Source organism: Bos taurus, chromosome 12 (assembly GCF_002263795.3).
Source record: "Bos taurus isolate L1 Dominette 01449 registration number 42190680 breed Hereford chromosome 12, ARS-UCD2.0, whole genome shotgun sequence".
NCBI classification, from domain to species: domain Eukaryota; kingdom Metazoa; phylum Chordata; class Mammalia; order Artiodactyla; family Bovidae; genus Bos; species Bos taurus.
In genome coordinates this window covers 70,704,595-70,727,713 of record NC_037339.1, presented here as the reverse complement: position 1 = coordinate 70,727,713, position 23,119 = coordinate 70,704,595, and the positions used below count along the sequence as shown (strand labels likewise).

At 39.2% G+C, this 23,119-nt stretch overlaps 1 protein-coding gene across 1 annotated transcript in view; it reads right to left on the bottom strand.

The window, feature by feature from the left end:
* Positions 1-8,011: 8,011 nt before the first annotated feature.
* The window catches only part of LOC101906567 (ATP-binding cassette sub-family C member 4-like), a 378,587-nt gene continuing 363,479 nt past the window's right edge, over positions 8,012-23,119 (bottom strand). The window contains 1 exon segment of the mRNA XM_025000155.2: positions 8,012-10,619. Coding sequence (XP_024855923.2) covers positions 10,575-10,619 — 45 coding nt within the window. The 3' untranslated portion in view covers positions 8,012-10,574.

Below are 23,119 nucleotides of genomic sequence, written 5' to 3'. Positions count from 1 at the left end.
AGAATCAACCTGCCTGGCTTCAGGCTCTACTACAAAGCCACGGTCATCAAGACAGTATGGTACTGGCACAAAGACAGAAATATAGGTCAATGGAACAAAATAGAAAGCCCAGAGATAAATCCACGCACATATGGTCACCTTATCTTTGACAAAGGAGGCAAGAATATACAATGGATTAAAGACAATCTCTTTAACAAGTGGTGCTGGGAAAACTGGTCAACCACTTGTAAAAGAATGAAACTAGAACACTTTCTAAGACCATACACAAAAATAAATTCAAAATGGATTAAATATCTAAACATAAGACCAGAAACTATAAAACTCCTAGAGGAGAACATAGGCAAAACACTCTCCGACATAAATCACAGCAGGATCCTCTATGACCCATCTCCCAGAATATTGGAAATAAAAGCAAAAATAAACAAATGGGACCTGCTGCTGCTAAGTCGCTTCAGTCGTGTCCGACTCTGTGCGACCCCATAGACGGCAGCCGACTAGGCTCCCTCGTCCCTGGGATTCTCCAGGCAAGAACACTGGAGTGGGTTGCCATTTCCTTCTCCAATGCATGAAAGTGAAAAGTGAAAAGCGACTCCTAGCAACCCCATGGACTACAGTCTACCAGGCTCCTCCGTCCATGGGATTTTCCAGGCAGAGTACTGGAGTAGGTTGCCATTGCCTTCTCCAAAATGGGACCTAATAAAACTTAAAAGCTTCTGCACATCAAAGAAACTATTAGCAAGGTGAAAAGACAGCATTCAGAATGGGAGAAAATAATAGCAAATGAAGCAACTGACAAACAACTAATCTCAAAAATATACAAGCAATTCCTGCAGGTCAATTACAGAAAAATAAATGACTCAATCAAAAAATAGGCCAAAGAACTAAATATACATTTCTCCAAAGAAGACATACAGATGGCTAAAAAACACATGAAAAGATGCTCAACATTACTTATTATCAGAGAAATGCAAATCAAAACCACAATGATGTACCATTTCACGTCAGTCAGAATGGCTTCAATCCAACAGTCTACAAGCAATAAATGCTGGAGAGGATGTGGAGAAAAGGGAACCCTCTTACACTGTTGGTGGGAATGCAAACTAGTACAGCCACTATGCAGAACAATGTGGAGATTCCTTAAAAAATTGGAAATAGAATTGTCTTATGACCCAGCAACCCCACTGCTGGGCATACACACTGAGGAAACTAGAATTGAAAGAGACACATGTACCCCAATGTTCATTGCAGCATTATTTATAATAGCCAGGACATGGAAGCAACCTAGATGTCCATCAGCAGATGAATGGGTAAGAAATCTGCAGTACATATACACAATGGAGTATTACTCAGCCATTAAAAAGAATATATTTGAATCAGTTCTAATGAGGTGGATGAAACTGGAGCCATTCTACAGACTGAAGTAAGCCAGAAATAAAAACAGCAATACAGTATCAGATCAGAGCAGATCAGATCAGTCACTCAGTCGTGTCCAAGTCTTTGTGACCCCATGAATCGCAGCATGCCAGGCCTCCCTGTCCATCACCAACTCCCAGAGTTCACTGAGACTCAGGTCCATCGAGTCAGTGATACCATCCAGCCATCTCATCTTCTGTCGTCCCCTTCTCCTCTTGCCCCCAATCCCTCCCAGCATCAGAGTCTTTTCCAATGAGTCAACTCTTCCCATGAGGTAGCCAAAGTACTAGAGTTTCAGCTTTAGCATCATTCCTTCCAAAGAAATCCCAGGGCTGATCTCCTTCAGAATGGACTGGTTGGATCTCCTTGCAGTCCAAGGGACTCTCAAGAGTCTTCTCCAACACCACAGTTCAATAGCATCAATTCTTTGGCGCTCAGCCTTAGCCTTCTTCACAGTCCAACTCTTACATCCATACATGACCACAGGAAAAACCATAGCCTTGACTAGACGAAACTTTGATGGCAAATTAATGTCTCTGCTTTTGAATATGCTATCTAGGTTGGACATAACTTTCCTTTCAAGGAGTAAACGTCTTTTAATTTCATGGCTGCACCCACCATCTGCAGTGATTTTGGAGCCCAGGGAAATAAAGTCTGACACTGTTTCTGCTGTTTCTATTTCCCATGAAGTGATGGGACCGGATGCCATGATCTTCATTTTCTGAATGTTGAGCTTTAAGCCAACTTTTTCACTCTCCACTTTCACTTTCATCAAGAAGCTTTTGAGTTCCTCTTCACTTTCTGCCATAAGGATGGTGTCATCTGCATATCTGAGGTTATTGATATTTCTCCCGGCAATCTTGATTCCAGCTTGTGTTTCTTCCAGTCCAGCGTTTCTCATGATGTACTCTGCATATAAGTTAAATAAACAGGGTGACAATATACAGCCTTGACGTACTCCTTTTCCTATTTGGAACCAGTCTGTTGTTGCATGTCCAGTTCTAACTGTTCTTCCAGACCTGCATACAAATTTCTCAAGAGGCAGATCAGGTGGTCTGGTATTCCCATCTCTTTCATAATTTTCCACAATTTTTGTGATCCACACAGTCAAAGGCTTTGGCATTGTCAATAAGGCAGAAATAGATGTTTTTCTGGAACTCTCCTGCTTTTTCCATGATCCAGCGGATGTTGGCAATTTATACTAACACATATATATGGAATTTAGAAATATTGTAACAATAACCTTGTATGTGAGACAGCAAAAGAGACACAGATATATAGAACAGTCTTTTGGACTCTGTGGGAGAGGGAGATGGTGGGATAATTTGGGAGAATGGCATTGAAACATGTATAATATCATATATGAAATGAATCGCCAGTCCAAGTTTGATGCATGATACTGGTTGCTTGGGGCTGGCGCGCTGGGACGATCCAGAGGGATGGTACAGGGAGGGAGGAGGGAGAGGGTTTGGGGTAAACACGTGTATACCTGTGGTGGACTCATGTTGATGTATGGCAAAACCAATACAATATTATAAAGTAATTAACCTCCAATTAAAATAAATTTTAAAAAATAAATTTAAACTTAAAACTCTATCTCCTACATGAGTTTGAAAAAGAGCATCACATGTTTTCTCGACATTCCATTTATTTTTGTTTATAGTTAACAGTAGGTAAGCATATGCATTGAGGATTGCCTCCCAACAGTTCTTTGTTGTCCTTGTTCACTGGATGGGAACGGCACATTCATACCCGAGCTGCCAGCTTTCCTCTGCCTCCCATAGAGATGGCAGGGCACTGGAGGGTCATGGTAGGTACAGGGACATCAATAAAGGCAGAGAGTGCTATGCATTCCTGCTCATGTGTGATGCCCAGACTCTCAAAGATTACCTATAATTGTGTGCATGTGCATGTGTACACACATACAGCAGGCATGGCTAGGCTGAGTCCTGCAGGTAACATGAGGAAAGATAACTCGGGCTCCCACCTACAGAGTGCAGGTGAGGAGTGGTGGCCAGGTGAACTCACTGGGTATCACCACATTCATATTTGCAAGCAGGATCTCATCCCTTTATTTTTTAAAACTTTTTGAAGAACTTAGCATCATTTTTTTTATTTAAGTATTGTTGATTTACAATATTATGTTAGTTTCAAGTGGACAGCAAAGATGATTCAGTTATATATATAATATGTACACTATATATATATATATATATATATATATATAATATTTTTTTCAGATTCTTTTCCATGAAGGTTATTAAAATATATTGAATATTGTTCCCTGTGCTCTACAGTAGGTTCTTGCTGACAGAGCTGGTAGGGGAGGACCAGGGCCTATAGTGTGAGAACAGAGCCCATGGATGCATCAGGACATGGGCAAAGAGGGGACCAGGTTGCCCTTAGAACAGGGCAAGAGACCTCTGCCCTGAGCCACACACTTTAGAGAACCCCAGTCTAGTCCTCCGCTGACACCCTCCTCCCAGTCCCCATAGGGTGAAGCCCCTAAGAGCCAAGGGGATACACCCCAGTCCAGAGCCCTCTCCTCCAGGTGCTTGCTTGGCAAAGTGTGGTCCACAGAGCACCAGCATCAACATCCCATATGGCACCAGCAATGAAGGTGCAGAGTCTTAACCATTCAACTGACAGGGAATTATCACTATGGTCTAATTTTAAATATAAATATGGTAACAAATACGGTAACAAAGAAGGTAGTAGAGCTAACTACATATCCAGTATTGTTCTAAAGTAGTGCTTCTCACATCTCAGGTTGAGTCAGCTTTTATATTTTCAGCCCATTGCAACCTAATCACTGATCCATTGTGCACAGTTAGTGTGCAGCTCAGCCACGTGCACCTCCCCCTGCAAGTGCAACACTCACAATGGTCCCTGGGCTGTTCAAGATCCCACCCATCCTGAGTATGGACGTCACTGCAACAGCAGATGGCTGTGAGTTTCTAGCTTTCTTGAATTTTCTGTACTTATTTCAGACCTGGTTACAAACAGGTCATGAACTGGCACTAGCTCACAGACCATATTCTGTGACTGTCTCTGATGTATTTAATCTTTGAAATTGCTCTCTAAGAAACATACTACTCCCATCTCAATGTTACAAAGAAACTGAAGCACAGTGGGCTTCCCAACCTTAACAGCCCACAATTAACAGGTAGCAGAACTCGTATCCAAACCCAGTCAGTAATGCCCAGAGGAGCCAGTATTTGTCCCTAGAAGGCTGACTCCAGAGTTTGTGCTCCTCCCCATGTGCTTACATCATTTTAACTATGTGTTAAATGAAGAGGAACAGTTATAACTTAGGCTGTCAGATGAGAACCTACTCAAATACATCCTTTACAGTCTCTTACCTACTTTCAGACATACCCATCTTGCTCTCTTCTCTTGATGATTAAGAATCACCAAGGTCAGTGATTCCATCCTTTGCTTCTTTGGATGCTTTCTGTCCATCCATCATCCAACCAAAGCAACTGCTCAAAAGCAGAAGTTATATTCATTTTCCAGATGAAGAAGCTGAGATTCAGAAGCTGAGACTTACCTATGCAAGTAATTAAGGCTACATGGCTATACGGTATCCAGAGCCCATTTTGTCAAGGTTGGTGCCAGTTTATTATGTTGGTAACTCAGCTAGTTATTTCCTTTCACTCCCAAGTGTCCCAGTTGGACACTACACTTTTTGAACACCTACACTGCTAGCAAGTAGCAGATAAAGAATTGGCATGCAGATCAATATGACTGACTCCAAACCCAGGGCTTTCTGTTATCCCAGGCTGCTGCTGCTGCTGCTGGTGCTAAGTCACTTCAGTTGTGTCTGACTCTGTGCAACCCCATAGATGGCAGCCCACCAGGCTCTCCCAACCCTGGGATTCTCCAGGCAAGAACACTGGAGTGGGTTGCCGTTTCCTTTTCCATTGCATGAAAGTGAAAAGTGAAAGTGAAGTCCCTCAGTTGTGTCCCCATGAACTGCAGCCTACCAGGGTCCTCCGTCCATGGGATTTTCCAGGCAAGAGTACTTGGGTGGGTTGCCATTGCCTTCTCCAGGCTACCTCTTAAAATTTCAAAATCATAACGTTCAGAAAGAATATTTGTTTTCAGTCAAAATTCATTCAGCAATGAGCATCCCTTATGCTGTTTGACAGACACTGTGCTGTAAGGCTAGCCAGGTGACTCAGTGATAAAGAATCTGCCTGCTAATGCAGGAGATGCAGGTATGATCCCTGGGTCCAGAAAATCCCCTGGAAAAGGAAATGACAACCCACTTCAGTATTCTTACCTGGGAGATCCCATGGACAGAGGAGCCTAGTGGCCTACAATCCATGGGATTGCAAAAGAGTTGGACACAATTTAGCGACTAATGAACAACAAAAATGTGATAGACATTGTGCTGCAAGATGTAATTAAAAAGTAAACAGGGTACAGTTTAAAGTTTTTAGAAGCTTGTGGTTTAGTAAGAAAACAAACCACCTATGAATACTCATAGTCAGGGTAGGCTACATAATTTACAGAACCCAGTGCAAAATGGAAAAAGAAGGGACCCTTGTTCAAAAATTAAGTATTTCAAGATGGTGAGAACAGGCACTAGCCAAGCATTATTGGGTTTAACAAATGAGAGGTGACCAGGGTATCAGAGAAATAAGCATTAACCAGGATGATGAATGATCTTGAGATTGCTTCCTAGAAGAGGTGACAACTGGGCTGACCGTACAGAATGAGGATTTCTCCCCTACATGGACTTCCTCCTTTATTTTTTAAACCATAGGGAATACCGGAGAATCAGTTACTCAGTCATTTTAGTGAAACATCAATCACCAAGAGTTTCCATCACAGTGCACACTCATCACCTACCTCTGGAGCTGTGACACACCCATGAGGGGCATGCAGTTGTGCTGTTCAGACCTCCCTTCACAGACTCACTGCCCAGCCACTAGAAGTGCTGCTAGTGGGTGACCTTAAGCCACCAGCCACCCTGGGCGCAACCTTTGTACAATGACCCATCCAGGTGGATGTATGAAAAGCTGGCCAGTGGATATGTCACAACAATCCCAAAGGGTCATCACATCAGAACTCCCATGGATCAGCTAAGGTCATCTGGCCAGTGCTCCAGCTTGATTTTTTCCTCTGCCCTATCCCATTTCTTCCCTCTTGATTCCACAAGTGCTGATCCTAATGGCACCCTTAATACATATGCCAATACTGAACTCCATCCAAGACTGCATGTCAGAGAACCAATCTGTAGCATGTATCAAAAAACATTCAGTTCTTGACCAGGATTTTTATTTGAAAACACTGTTTACATACATAACATTTCTAAATCACCAAGTAAAACATAAAATGGAAACAAGGACTCTCTGTGTGAGTGTGGATATCTTTGGTTTAAAATCCTCAATCTAATGTCTGACTAAAACAAAATTAAGTTTTAGGTTAATAACAAAAGAAAATTAATATGTTGAACCATATGAAACTGCCATTTTTATAGGTTAAAACAAGGCTGTATGTGATTTTCACATGGTTTAATCTCATAGTAAAAAGCAATTTGCATTTGAAATTTAGAGAACATTACACTTATGAATAACTCATGGGTAAAAGATATAATGAATAAAATTAAAAATTAGAAAATACCTAAATACAATGGTTATTGATCAGTGCTAAGTACCAAAACTTGTAGTTGCAGCTAAAGTGAGTCTTAGGGGAAAAAAGTAGGCTTTGTGTACTTAATTTTTAACTTAATCACTTTTCTAATACAAGTTTCTAATTTAAGAATTTAGTGAAAAATATCACAAAGTAAACGAAGAAAAGTTAAAGGAAAGAAAGAATAATATAGTGAAACTACCAAAAAAAAAAAAAAAAAAAGGAAAAGAAACCCACCAAAGGGTCAATGAAGCAAAAAAAATTATTCTTTGAAAATTAATAGGAAAAAGTCATTCAAGACTTTAAAATAAATAAATTTAAAAAAATTAAGAAATAAAATTAAAAAAAAGACTTTTCAAGGAAAAAAACAGGGCAAAGTCACAAAGTTAAAAAGCAAAGAACAACATAATTTTAGATGCAGCAGAGATTAAACATTTAAGATACTATGAATAATTTTATGCCAGTCAAGCTCAACACTCACAGAAACAAATCCACTGCTAAAGAAATAAAACTTCACCAAAAATGACTCTGTAGAAATAACACACTGAAAAGTACTAATATAATTAACAAAAATTAAATAGATGTTGATTGTTGTACAATATTGTGGATACAATTAATGCCACTGAATTGTATGTTTAAAAATGGTAATATGGCAAATTTTATGTTATCTATACTGTACCATCGGAGAAGGCAATGACACCCCACTCCAGTACTCTTGCTTGGAAAATCCCATGGACGGAGGAGCCTGGTGGGCTGCAGTCCATGGGGTCGCTACAAGTCAGACACGACTGAGGGACTTCACATTCATTTTTCACTTTCATGCATTGGAGGAGGAAATGGAAACCCACTCCAGAATTCTTGCCTGGAGAATCCCAGGGACGGGGGAGCCTGGTGGGCTGCCATCTATGGGGTCGCACAGAGTCGGACATGACTGAAGCGACTTAACAGCAATATCAGATCAGATCAGATCAGTCGCTCAGTCGTGTCCAACTCTTTGCGACCCCATGAATCACAGCATGCCAGGCCTCCCTGTCCATCACCAACCCACGGAGTTCACTCAGACTCACGTCCATCGAGGCAGTGATGCCATCCAGCCATTTCATCCTCTGTCGTCCCCTTCTCCTCCTGCCCCCAATCCCTCCCAGCATCAGAGCCTTTTCCAATGAGTCAACTCTTCGCATGAGGTGGCCAGAGGACTGGAGTTTCAGCTTTGGCATCATTCCTTCCAAAGAAATCCCAGGGCTGATCGCCTTCAGAATGGACTAGTTGGATCTCCTTGCAGTCCAAGGGACTCTCAAGAGTCTTCTCCAACACCACAGATCAAAGGCATCAATTCTTCGGCGCTCAGCTTTCTTCACAGTCCAACTCTTACATCCATACATGACCACAGGAAAAACCATAGCCTTGACCAGACGAACCTTTGTTGGCAAAGTAATGTCTCTGCTTTTGAATATGCTATCTAGGTTGGTCATAACTTTCCTTCCAAGAAGTAAGCGTCTTTTAATTTCATGGCTGCAGTCACCATCTGTAGTGATTTTGGAGCCCAGAAAAATAAAGTCTGACACTGTTTCCACTGTTTCCCCATCTATTTCCCATGAAGTGGTGGGACCGGATGCCATGATCTTCGTTTTCTGAATGTTGAGCTTTAAGCCAACTTTTTCACTCTCCACTTGCACTTTCATCAAGAGGCTTTTTATTTCTCTTCACTTTCTGCCATAAGGGTGGTGTCATCTGCATATCTGAGGTTATTGATATTTCTCCGGGAAATCTTGATTCCAGTTTGTGTTTCTTCCAGTCTGGCGTTTCTCATGATGTACTCTGCATATAAGTTAAACAAGCAGGGTGACAATATACAGCCTTGACGAACTCCTTTCCTATTTGGAACCAGTCTGTTGTTGCATGTCCAGTTCTAACTGTTGCTTCCTGACCTGCATACAACTTTCTCAAGAGGCAGATCAGGTGGTCTGATATTCCCATCTCTTTCAGAATTTTCCACAGTTTATTGTGATCCACACAGTCAAAGGCTTTGGCATAGTCAATAAAGCAGAAATAGATGTTTTTCTGGAACTCTCTTGCTTTTTCGATGATCCAGCGGATGTTGGCCATTTGATCTCTGGTTCTTCTGCCTTTTCTAAAACCAGCTTGACCATCTGGAAGTTCATGGTTCATGTATTGCTGAAGCCTGGCTTTGAGAATTTTGAGCATTACTTTACTAGCATGTGAGATGAGTGCAATTGTGCGATAGTTTGAGCATTCTTTGGCATTGCCTTTCTTTGGGATTGGGATGAAAACTGACCTTTTCCAATCCTGTGGCCACTGCTGAGTTTTCCGAATTTGCTGGCATATTGAGTGCAACACTTTCACAGTATCATCTGTCAGGATTTGGAATAGTTCAACTGGAATTCCATCACCTCCACTAGCTTTGTTCATAGTGATGCTTTCTAAGGCCCACTTGACTTCACATTCCAGGATGTCTGGCTCTAGGTGACTGATCACACCATTGTGATTATCTGGGTCATGAAGATCTTTTTTGTACAGTTCTTCTGTGTATTCTTGCCATCTCTTCTTAATATCTTCTGCTTCTGTTAGGTCCATACCATTTCTGTCCTTTATCGAGCTCATATTTGCATGAAATGTTCCTTTGGTATCTCTGATTTTCTTGAAGAGATCCCTAGTCTTTCCCATTTTGTTGTTTTCCTCTATTTCTTTGCACTGTACCATAAAATAAATGTAAAAAAAATCCCCAATCTAGAAGACAATCAATGATCATGTCTGTTCTTCATTGTCAAATGCCCTCAAAGGGTTCCTATTTTGAGAAAGCATGTTTTCTCTCCCTTCTCTTTTAAGATATAAAATTAAATATTGTCCTTCTGTATCTTAATCACATATCTTCTTTTTCGGGAGCACCACTCTCCCCTATAATATCACTTAGAGTATATTTTTTGTTTTTCCTATCAGTTTTCTCTGTAGTATTTTAACCAGAGGTCTTTGGGTGAAATAATTGATCCTAGTTATATTAAAGGCAGTTGTGAAACAAAACAGCAACCTCACAGTTTTCAAGTAAACAGAATCCTTGATATACTGGAAAGTAATATGTAATTCTGGGAACAGTAAAAAAAAAAAAAAAAAATCTGTGACAAATTTGTTTTATAACTTAGAAAATAAGCTTTAGTTCTGGACTCTCTCAAGGCACAAAACCTGGGAGACAGATTTTATTGGTGGCTTGCTTCTCAGATTTGGATAAAGAAAAAAAATAGTATAACCTTTCAAAATTAATAAGTCATTTTGTAAGAGTTTGAAATCACTGTGTGAAGTTGGAGAGAGATAAATCCAAATAAACTAACATCTTGTATGTGTAAATATTTGTTGCTGGTATAAAGAAGTACAATTTAGTTTATGCAAGGCAAATACTATTGAAGAAATGCCTTCAGAATAGACTTGACTTCACAGGAGATCACACTGCTATCTCAAAAATAGTTAAGATTAAGGTCTGTCCATTGGAAGCATTCATAACCATACAGTCACTGAGCATCATCATTATCTGGATAATTCCTTTTGAAGTACACCTGAAAAAAAAAAAAAAGAAATAAAAACAACACACTTAAAAGCTGTAAAGTCCCTTCTAAAGCAACACATTTCTAGGGTCACTTTTTCATGTGAAACAAATCATAATACTAATGGAGGCACAATTTTTAAACCCAGTGATGTGTTTATTCTATGAAGGATGTCGCCCCATTAAAACCCTCAGTGGGACTGGGCTGAATGCCAAACGTGATTCCCTTGGGTTCTAATCATTCTGATTCACAGATAAGCTTTAATCACTAATTGATAACCAAAATCATTTTACAGAATTAAAACATGGAGATAAATTATAAACAAGATGACGAAGAGGCTGGGATCTAGTGTCTGCATGAGGGTGTCTCACTTTTACACAAAAAAGAGCACCATCAATCTAGATGTTAATATCAGGTTTGCCAGGCTTTGAATTCTTGACTTTTACCAATTTCTAGCTGAACTGGAAGAGACAGAGGTTTTCTGATAAATGTATAATCAGAACATAAAGGAAGTGAAGTGCTGTCAAATTTGTCCATTCCACAATCATCAGTTTTTGTAGCTGCACCATATCTTGGTTTCTTGATGAATGCACATAATAAAATGAAATAATGTCAAGACTTGTGAGCTCTTACCTCTAAATGTGTTTGGGTGAAAAAGGACTTCAAGTGTCATTTTTTTTTCCCCCAAATAAGAATGTGTGAACTTTTGTTTGAGTGTTTAAAACACAAAATGTGCCCTCTATCTGAAGCTGACTCATGTCATGAGCTAGGTTGCTAGGTCATTGATCCAGATTCATTTTATGAAACTTGATTCTAAGTCCATTTGTAAATGTTATCAACAAAGTTATCATGAGAGATAGTGGGCTTCACATATGAAACAGAAAAGCTCTGAGACACCTACCTTTATATTAGGTGTACTTTTTCTCATTACACACTTGCTATTCCCTAAACAGCACTGCATATGAAATGATATATATCAAAATGTCCCTTAAGTTAAGGATAAAAACAAGAAATTCTCCAAGAATGTTTAGGGCCCATGGATGAAATCTCAGGCTAGTTCCATTGCAAATGCAAGGAATAAAAAAAAAAAAGGTTGGGGAGGGGAAGCTTTGGATCCAGTGGTTCAGAATCCACCTGCCAATGCAGGGGACATAGGTTTGATCCCTAGTCCAGGAAGATCCACATATCATAGGGCAGCTAAGCCTGTGTGCCATAACTACTAAGTCCACATGTCTCTATTATGAATCCTGTATGCCACAGCTACTGAAGCCAGTGCACCCTAGAGCTCATGCTCTATAACAAGAGAAGTAAGAAAAGCCTGCACACCACAACTATAGAATAGCCCCCTGCTCACCACAACTAGAGAAAGCCTGTGTGCAGTAATGAAGACCCAGCACAGCAAAAACTAGATAAATAAATAAAAAATTTTAAACTAAAAAAAGTAAGCCCTTTTAAGATGGCATTGTTGGGGGCACTCAAGTTGAGGGGCAAGCCCCCATAGGTGCTTCTTTATCTGTGTACTCTGAGGTGGCAGGGTACTGCCTACATGAGCTCCAGGGGTAGGTGTAAGCTGATGCTGCCACCTCAGACCCCAGAGGCAGGCACGGACAGATGCTACTACCACCTCCAAGTGTCCTGTGAGTTGATGCAGGTCACTTCCGCCACCTTCCTTGAAGTATGCCTGGCTCACCACCACTGCCAAGGCACCCGTGACTGGGAGCCAAGTGCCTTCCTGGAGAGTGCACATGCCATACACCCACACAACTGCACACCCCCATCAAGGGGAAAATAGCCAGCATATGCTGAGGAAATAGATGGCATGCATCAAAACCTAAAACAGTCCTCCTACCCACCCCCCAAAAAAATTAAATCCACAAAAGCTACAGAGGGACACTCCCACATATAAATAACACTCTAAGACAACAGTAGATAATTGTTTCACCTAAATTCAAAGAGAAACATAAGCAAAATTAAGAAGAGGAATCACTCTCAGTTAAAAGACCAAGAAAATTCCCTTGAAGGAACAATGAAACAGATCTCTTCAGTCTAATAGACAGCAAGCTCAAAAGGAGGCAATGAAAATACTGAAGGAATAAAGAAAGGCTATCAACAGAAATGCAAATTACTGGGAAAAGGAACTAGAAACTATAAGGATTCCGGAGAATGCATTTGCTGAGACTAAAACTGAGCTCAAGGCAATGAACAGCAGAATGAATAATGCAGAAGAAAGAATAAGTGACCTGGAAGATAGAATAATGGAAATTCTTTCATCAAAACAGCGGACAAAAAGCTAAATGAAAAATTAAAGCAATGTAAGAAAGCTATGGGATAATATAAAGCAGGCCAATCTATATATAATAGGGATTCCAGAAGGAGAAAAAAAAAGAAAAAGAAAAGGGGATTGAAAATGTATTTGAAAAAACTATGGCTGAAAACTTCCTAGATACAAGATGCACAGAGAGCCCCAAACAAGATGAACCCAAACAGTCTAATACCAACATATTATGATAAAAATGGTAAAAGTTAGAGATAAAGAGAAGATTCTAAAGACAGCAAGAGAAAAACAAAGAGCTCATTTAAGAGAATTCCCATAGGCTGTCAGCTGATTTCTCTACAGAAACACTACATGCCAGAAGGGAGTGGCAAAATATATTGAAAGTATTAAAAGAGAAAAAAAAATCAACTCAATGGACATGAATTTGAGCAAACTCCAGGAGACAGTGAAGGATAGGGAAGCCTGGCTTGCTGCAGTCCATGGGGTCACAAGGAGTTGGACATGACTGAGTGACTGAACAGCAATACTCTACCCGGAAAGATTATTTAGAATGGCAGGAGAAGTAATTTCTCAGATAAGCAAAAACTAAAGGAATACAGCAATACTAAAACTATCCTAAAAGAGATATTGAAAAGTTATCTCTAAATAGAAAAGAAGCAGGAAGATATAGGAAGGAGGAAATCATAGTTGAAAAGTAAATCACTTAAATTAGTGAGAATACAGGTCAAAAAAAAAAAAAAAACCTATTTGTGAAAGCAAGGATAAACATGAGGAGCAGCAAAAAGATAAACATGAAGATGTAAAAAGGGACATTAAAATCATATTATGTGGGGAAAAGTATGAAAGTGTTAGTTGCTCAGTCATGTCTGACTTTTTTTGCAACCCCATGAACTGTAGTCTGCCAGGCTCCTCTGTCCATTTAATTCTCCAGGCAAGAATACTGGAGTGGGTTTCCATTCTCTTCTCCAAGGGATCTTCCCAACCCAGAGATCGAACCTGGGTCTCCCAAACTGCGGGAAGATTCTTTACCATCTGAGCCAACAAGCAAGCCCAAATATGTGGGGAAGGAGAATAAGAAAATGCAAATTCTGTTTCTTATTTTTAGAATGTGTTTGAGCCTATGTGACTAACAGTCTAAAGCAAGCAGATATATAAAAGTGTTAACATACTTGAAAAACAGGGCAACACAAGTCAAAAGCATACAATAGAATCACACAAAAAAAAAAAAGAGAGAGAGAGAGAGAGAAGAGAATAAAATAAAGCATAAAATAAAGTTAAATCATTAAAATATTGAAAGGAAAGCAAAAATAAAAAGAAGAATAAAGAAGAAGCAAAGAATCAACTGGAAAACTAGGTTTGAAATAGAAATAAATACATATGTATCAATAATTACCTTAAATGTCAATGGGTGCAGAATCAAAAGACACACAGTGGCCAACTGCATTATAAACAAGAACTTGGATTCAGGGAACTAAAACAGGGGCTCTGTGAAAATCTAGAAGGGTGGGATGGGGAGGAAGGTTCTGGAGGGAGGGGACACTGGTGTACCTATGGCTGATTCTTGTTGATGTATGACAGGAAACCACAAAATTCTGTAAAGGAATTATCCTTCAATTAAAAATAATAATAAATTAAAAAAATTGGAAAAAAAAAATACCAAGAGCCTAAAAGAGACCCATGCTGCCTACAATACTCAACTTAGGCAAAGGATACATACAGATTGAAAGTGTAAAGATGAAAAAAGATATTTCATGCAAACAGAAATGACAGGAGAGCAGGAATTGTGATACTGTACTCATGGAAAAGAAATGCAAAAAAGTAAAATGGCTGTCTGGGGAGGCTTTACACATAGCTGTGAAAAGAAGAGAAGTGAAAAGCAAAGGAGAAAAGGAAAGATATAAGTATCTGAATGCAGAGTTCCAAGAATAGCAAGAAGAGATAAGAAAGCCTTCCTCAGAGATCAATATAAAGAAATAGAGGAAAACAACAGAATGGAAAAGACGAGAGATCTCTTCAAGAAAATTAGAGATACCAAGGGAACATTTCATGCAAAGATGGGCTTGATAAAGGACAGAAATGGTATGGACCTAACAGAAGCAGAAGATATTAAGAAGAGGTGGCAAGAATACACAGAAGAACTGTACGATAAAGGTCTTCATGACCCAGATAATCACGATGGTGTGATCACTCACCTAGAGCCAGACATTCTGGAATGTGAAGTCAAGTGGGCCTTAGAAAATATCACTATGAACAAAGCTAGTGGAGGTGATAGAATTCCAGTTGAGCTATTTTAAATCCTGAAAGACGATGCTGTGAAAGTGCTGCATTCAATATGCCAACAAATTTGGAAAACTCAGCAGTGGCCATAGGACTGGAAAAGGTCAGTTTTCATCCCAATACCAAAGAAAGGCAATGCCAAAGAATGCTCAAACTACCACACAATTGCACTCATCTCACATGCTAGTAAAGTAATGCTCAAAATTCTCAAAGCCAGGCTTCAGCAATACATGAACCATGAACTTCCAGATGGTCAAGCTGGTTTTAGAAAAGGCAGAAGAACCAGAGATCAAATGGCCAACATCCATTGGATCATCGAAAAAGCAAGAGAGTTCCAGAAAAATATCTATTTCTGCTTTATTGACTATGCCAAAGCCTTTGACTGTGTGGGTCACAATAAACTGTGGAAAATTCTGAAAGACATGGAAATACCAGACCACCTGAGCTGCTTCTTGAGAAACCTGTATGCAGGTCAGGAAGCAACAGTTAGAACTGGACATGGAACAACAGACTGGTTCCAAATAGGAAAAGGAGTTCATCAAGGCTGTATATTGCCACCCTGCTCATTTAACTTATATGCAGAGTACATCATGAGAGATGTTGGGCTGGAAGAAGCACAAGCTGGAATCAAGATTGCCAGGAGAAATATCAATAATCTCAGATATGCAGATGACACTACCCTAAGGCACAAAGTGAGAGGAACTAAAAAGCCTCTTGATGAAAGTAAAAGAGGACAGTGAAAAAGTTGGCTTAAAGCTCAACATTCAGAAAACTAAGATCATGGCATCCGGTCCCATCACTTCATGGGAAATAGATGGGGAAACAGTGGAAGCAGTGTCAGACTTTATGTTATTTTATTTATTTATTTATTTTTTGGCTCCAAAATCACTGCAGATGGTGATTGCAGCCATGAAATTAAAAGATGCATACTCCTTAGAAAGGAAAGTTATGACCAACTTAGATAGCATATTCAAAAGCAGAGACATTACTTTGCCAACAAAGGTTCATCTAGTCAAGGCTATGGTTTTTCCAGTGGTCATGTATAGATGTGAGAGTTGGACTGTGAAGAAAGCTGAGCACCGAAGAATTGATGTTTTTGAACTGTGGTGTTGGAGAAGACTCTTGAGAGTCCCTTGGACTGCAAGGAGATCCAACCAGTCCATTCTAAAGGAGATCGGTCCTGGGTGTTCTTTGGAAGGATTGATTCTGAAACTCCAACACTTTGGCCACCTCATTCAAAGAGTTGACTCATTGGAAAAGGCTCTGATGCTGGGAGGGATTGGGGGCAGGAGGAGAAGGGGACGACAGAGGATGAGATGGCTGGATGGCATCACTGATTCGATGGACATGAGTTTGAATGAACTCCGGGAGTTGGTGATGGAAAGGAAGGCCTGGCATGCTGCGATTCATGGGGTCGCAAAGAGTCGGACACGACTGAGTGACTGAACTGAACTGAACTCATCAAAAAAAAAAAAAAGTCTTTAAAGCAAAGGCTATAAAGAAACATAAAGAAGGACATTATATAATGATAAAAAGGTCAGTTCAAAAAGAGGATTTTACATCATCAACATATATGCACCTATAGGAGCACCAAAATACATAAAACAAATACTAACATACATAACAAGAGAAAGCAATAAGAATACAATAATAAGAGAAGACATTAACACCCATTCACATCAATGCACAGGTCTTCCATACAGAGAATCAATATGGAAACAGAGGTCCTAAATGATACAATAGAAGAATTAGATTTAATTGATATTTTCAGAACACTACATTAAAAAAAAACAAGGTATACATTCTTATCAAGTAGACATAGAACATTCTCTAGGATTTACCATATATTAAAGCACAAAATTAACTTCAATAAATTTGAGTATAGAAATTACTTCAAGAATCTCTTCTGACCACATGGCATGAAACTAGAAATCAACTACAGGAAAAGAAACAAGGAGAAAAAAAAAAAAAAAGATTACATGGAGACTAAATAACACACTACTTAAAAACCAGTGGGTCAGTGAGAAAATTAAAAAGGAAATTTAAAATTATCTTGAGACAAACAACAATGAAAACTTAACTATACAAAATCTATTTTGATTGGATTGCTCAGTTGCTCAGTCATGTCCAATTCTCTGTGGCTCTATGGACTGCAGCCCACCAGGCTTCTCTCTCCATGGGATTTTCCTGGCAAGAATACTGGAGTGGGTTGCCATGTCCTCCTCCAGGGGATATTCCCAACCCAGGGGTTGAACCTGCATCTCCTGTGTCTCATGCATTGCATGCAGATACATTACCACTATATGGGGCTTCCCTTGTGGCTCAGATGGTAAAGAATCCACCTGCAATGTGGGAGACCTGGGTTCTATCCCTGGGTTGGGAAGATCCCCTAGAGAAGGGAAAGGCTACCCTTTCCAGTATTCTGGCCTGGAAAATTCCACGGACTTTATAGTCCATGGGGTCCCAAAGAGTCGGACACAACTGAGCAAGTGTCACTTTCATTTTACCAGGGGCAACCAGGGAAGCCCCCACAAAACTATGCTACGCAGCAAAAGCAATTCTTAGAGGGAAGTTTATAGTCATACAGGTCTTCATCAACAAATGGAAAAATCTCAAGTAAACAACCTAACCTACCACCTAAAAGAATTAGAAAAAGAAGAACAAACAAAACCTAAAATCAACAGAAAGAAGAAAATAATAAAAATCAGGGGAAAATAAATAAAATAGAGATTAAAAAATAGGGGAAAAAAAATCAACAGAACCAAGAGCTAGTGCTTCGAAAGAGTAAACAAAATTGACAAACTTCTAGCCAGGCTCACCAGGAAGAAAGAAGAGAGAACCCAAACAAATAAAATAGAAACTCAAAAAGGAAAAATCTCAACTGATACCACAGAAATACAAAAAAACCATAAGAGAATACCAATTATATGCCAACAAATTTTGCAATCTAGAAAAAATGGACAACTTTCTAGAAACACATAACCCAACTAAAACTGAAGCAAGAAGAAATAGATAGTTTGAACAGATAAATCACTAGAACTGAAATAGAATCTATATTTTAATAACTCCCTACAGACAAAAGTCCAGGACCAGATGGCTTCACAGGCAAATTACCAAACATACAAAGAAAAACTTATACCAATTCTTCTCAAATTCTTCCAAAAGATTAAAGAGCAGGGAATACTCCCCAAAACATTCTATGAGGCTACCATCACCCTGATAATAAATCAGACAAAGATAACACCAGAAAAGAAAATTACAGGCCAAAATCTCTGACGAATCTATTGATACATGTAAAAATTATCAACAAAATGTTAGCAAATTAAATAAACCTACACATAAAAAAGATCATACACCATGACCAAGTGGGTATGGATATGGTGACCAAGTGGATATTCATCCCAGATTCGTAAGGATGGTTCAACACATGCAAATCAATGTAATATACCACATTAACAAAAGAAAAGTAAAAAAAGAAAAAAACCTGATCATCTCAATAAATGCAGAAAATGGATCTGATAAAAGTCAACGCCTATTCATGATAAAAACTCTTACTAATGTGGGAATAGAGGGAACATATCCCAACATAATAAAAGCCATTTATAACAAACCCACAGCCAATATAATACTCAATAGTGAAAAGCTAAAAGCCTTCCTGCTAAAATCTGGAATAAGACAAGGATGCCCATTCTCACCATTTCTTTTGAACATAGTATTGGAAGTCCTAGCCACAGTTAGAAGACAATTAAAAGAAATAAAATGCATCCAAATTGGAAGGGAAGAGGTAAAACTGTCACTATATGCAGATTCCATGACACTATATGAAGAGAACCCTAAAGACTCCACACAAAAACTGCTAGATCTAATAAATGAATTCAGCAAAGTAGCAAGATACAAGATTAACATTCAGAAAGTGTTTGCAATGCTTTACACTAAGAATGAAATATCAGAAAGGCAATACCTTTTAAAACTCACATCAAAAAAAAAAAAAAAGAAAAAACCTTGGAATAAACCTAACCAAGGAGGTGAAAGACATACGCCAAGAACTATAAAACACTGATAAAGGAAATTAAAGATGAATGAAATAAATTGAAAGATATTCTATGTTCTTGAATTGGAAGAATCAATATTGTTAAAATGGCAATACTATCCAAAGAAATCTAAAGATTTAATGTGATCCCTATCAAACTACCCATGACATTTTTCTCAGAACTAAAATAAATAATCTAAAATTTTTTTATGGAACCACAAAAGACCCAGAATTGCCAAAGAAATCTTGAGGCAAAAACAAACAAACAAACAAACCTAGAGGCATAACTCTCTCAGACTTCAGACAAACCTACAAAGCTACAATAATCAAAGCTGTGTGGCATTGGTGTGAAAATAGCATAAAAATCAATGGAATAGAATATACAGCCCAGAAATAAACCCACATACCTACTGTCAATTAATCTTCAACAAAGGAAGTAAAAATTTAAAATAGGGAAAAGATAGTCTCTTCAGCAAGTGGTGCTAAGGAAGTTGGACAGCTGCATGTAAAGCAATGAAGGTAGAACACACCCTCACATCATGCACAAAAATAAACTCAAAATGACTTAAAGACTTAAACATAAGACATCACACCATACAATGCCTAGAAGAAAGCATAGGCAAATATTCCCTGACATAAATCATACCAATGTTTTCTTATGTCAGTCTCCTAAGGCAATAGAATTAAAAATAAAAATAAAATGGGACCTAATCAAACTTACAAGACTTTGCACAGCAAGGGAAATGATAAAACAAAACAAAAAGACAACCTATAGAATGGGAGAAAAATATTTGTAAATGATGCAACAGACAAGGGCTTAATCTCCAAAATATACAAACAGCTGATACAACTCAACAAAATAAAAACATGCAACCCAACCAAAAAATGGGTAGAAGATTTTAATAGATATTACTCCAAAGAAGACATGCAGATGGCCAGTAGGAACCAGCAAAGATATTTGACATCACTAATTATTAGAGAAATGCAAATCAAATCTACCACCTCACACTGGTCAGGATGTCCATCATTAAAAAGTCTACAAATAATAAATTATGGAGAGGGTGTGGAGAAAAGGGAACCCTCCCACACTAATGGTGGGAGTGTAAGTTAGGGTTGATACAGCTACTATGGGAAACAATACAGAGGTTCCTCAGAAAACTAAAAATAGAATTACTTTATGATCCAGTAAACCCATTCCTGGGCATATGCCCAGAAAAAACTAGAATTCAAAAAGATACATGCATGTTTATGTTCATAGCAGCAGTATTCACAATAGCCAAAACATGAAAGCAATCTAAATGTCCATTGATGAAGTAACGGATAAAAAAAATGGGGTATTGTTGGGCATACACACCGAAGAAACCAGAACTGAAAGAGACACACATACACCAATGTTCACTGCAGCACTGTTTGCAATAGCTAGGATATGAAAGCAACCTAGATGTCCATTGGCAGACGAATGGATAAGGAAGTTGTGGTACACATACACGATGGAATATTACTCAGCTCTAAAAAAGAACACATTTGAGTCAGTTCTAATGAGGTAGATGAAACTGGAGCCTATTATACAGAATGAAGTGGGTCAAAAAGAGAAACACCAATACAGTATATTAACACATATATATGGAATTCAGAAAGATGGTAATGATGATCCTATATGCAAGGCAGCAAAAGAGATGCAGATGTAAAAACAGACTTTTGGACTACGTGGGAGAAGGCGAAGGGTGGGATGATTTGAGAGAATAGCACTGAAACATGTATATTACCATATGTAAAATAGATAACCAGTGCAAGGTCGATGCATGAAGCAGGGCACTCAAAGCTGGTGTTCTGGGACAACCCAGAGGGTTGGGGTGGGGAGGGAGATGGAAGAGGGGGTTCAGGATGGGGGAACACATGTGCACCTGTGGCTGATCCATGTTGATGTATGACAAAACCACCACAATATTGTAAAGCAATTAGCCTCCAATTAAAACAAATAATTTTTTTTTAAAAGATGTGGTACATATATACAATGGAATACTACTCAGCCATAAAAAGAACAAAATAATGTCATCTGCAGCATCATGGATGCAACTACAGATTATCATACTCAGTAAGTCAGAAAGAGAAAGGCAAATATCATATGATATCACTCATATATGGAATGCGAAATATGGCACAAATTCACCTACCTACAAAACAGAGACAGACTCACAGTCATAGAGAACAGACTTGTGGTTGCCAAGGGGGAAAGGGGAAGGGAGTGGAAGGGACTAGGAGTTTAAGGTTGGTAGATGCAAATCATTACATTCAGAATGGATAAAAAGAAGGTCCTGGGACTTCGCTGGTGGTCCAGTGGTTAAGATTCTGCCTTGCAGTGCAGGGGGCACGGGTTTTGATCCTTGACTAGGAATCTAAGATCCCACATACTGTGGAGAAACTAAGCCTGTGAACCACAACTAGAAAGTCCATGTGCCTCAACAAAAGATCCTGCATGATACAAGGAAGATCCCACATGCTGCAACTAGGACCCAACAAAGCCAAATAAATAAATATATTGTGCACACACACACAAAAAGGCCTTAATGCATAGCATAGGGAACTATATTCAGTATCCTGTGATTAAAACATAGTAGAAACAAACAAACAAACAAACAAAAAAACATAAAAAAAGAGTGTATCAGTTCAGTTCAGTTCAGTTGCTCAGTCATGTCCGACTCTTTGCAACCCATGGACTGCAGCATGCCAGGCTTCCCTGTCCATCACCAACTCCCAGAGCCTGCTCAAACTCATGTCCATCCAGGTTGGTGAGTCCATTCAACCATTTCATCCTCTGTCATCCCCTTCTCCTCCTGCCTTCCATCTTTCCCAGCATCTTTTCAAATAAGTCAGTTCACAGGGTCTTTTCAAATAAGTCAGTTCTTTGTATCAGGTGGCCTAAGTATTGCAGTTTCAGCTTCAGCATCAGTCCTTCCAATGAATACTCAGGACTTATTTCCTTTAGGATTGAGTGGCTTGATCTCCTTGAAGTCTCCCAAGGGAATCTCAAGAGTCTTCTCCAACACCACAGCTCACAAGCATCAATTCTTCACCATTCAGCTTTCTTTATGGCCCAACTCTCAAGCCATACATGACTAGTGGGAAAACTAGACTCTGACTAGACGAACCTTTGCCTGCAAAGTCATGTCTCTGCTTTTTAATATGCTATCTAGGTTGGTCTTTTCCATGGGGATGGTTGATCAAGACCATCCCCATGGAAAAGAAATGCAAAAAAGAAAAATAGCTGTCTGGGGAGGCCTTACAAATAGCTGTGAAAAGAAGAGAAGTGAAAAGCAAAGGAGAAAAGGAAAGATATAAACATCTGAATGCAGAGTTCCAACGAAATAGCAAGAAGAGATAAGAAAGTCTTCTTCAGCGATCAATGCAAAGAAATAGAGGAAACCAACAGACTGGGAAAGACTAGAGATCTCGTCAAGAAAATCAGAGGTACCAAAGGAACATTTCATGCAAAGATGGGCTCGATAAAGGACAGAAATGGGATGGACCTAATAGAAGCAGAAGTATTAAGAAGAGGTGGCAAGAATACACAGAAGAACTGTACCAAGAAGATCTTCACGAGCCAGATAATCACGATGGTGTGATCACTCACCTAGAGCCAGACATTCTGGAATGTGAAGTCAAGTGGGCCTTAGAAAGCATCACTACGAACAAAGCTAGTGGAGGTAATAGAATCCCAGTTGAGCTATTCCAAATCCTGAAAGATGATACGGTGAAAGTGTTACACTCAGTATGCCAGCAAATTTGGAAAACTCAGCATTGGCCACAGGACTGGAAAAGGTCAGTTTTCATTCCAATCCCAAAGAAAGGCAATGCCAAAGAATGCTCAAACTACCGCAAAATTGCACTCATCTCACACGCTAGTAAAGTAATGCTCAAAATTCTCCAAGC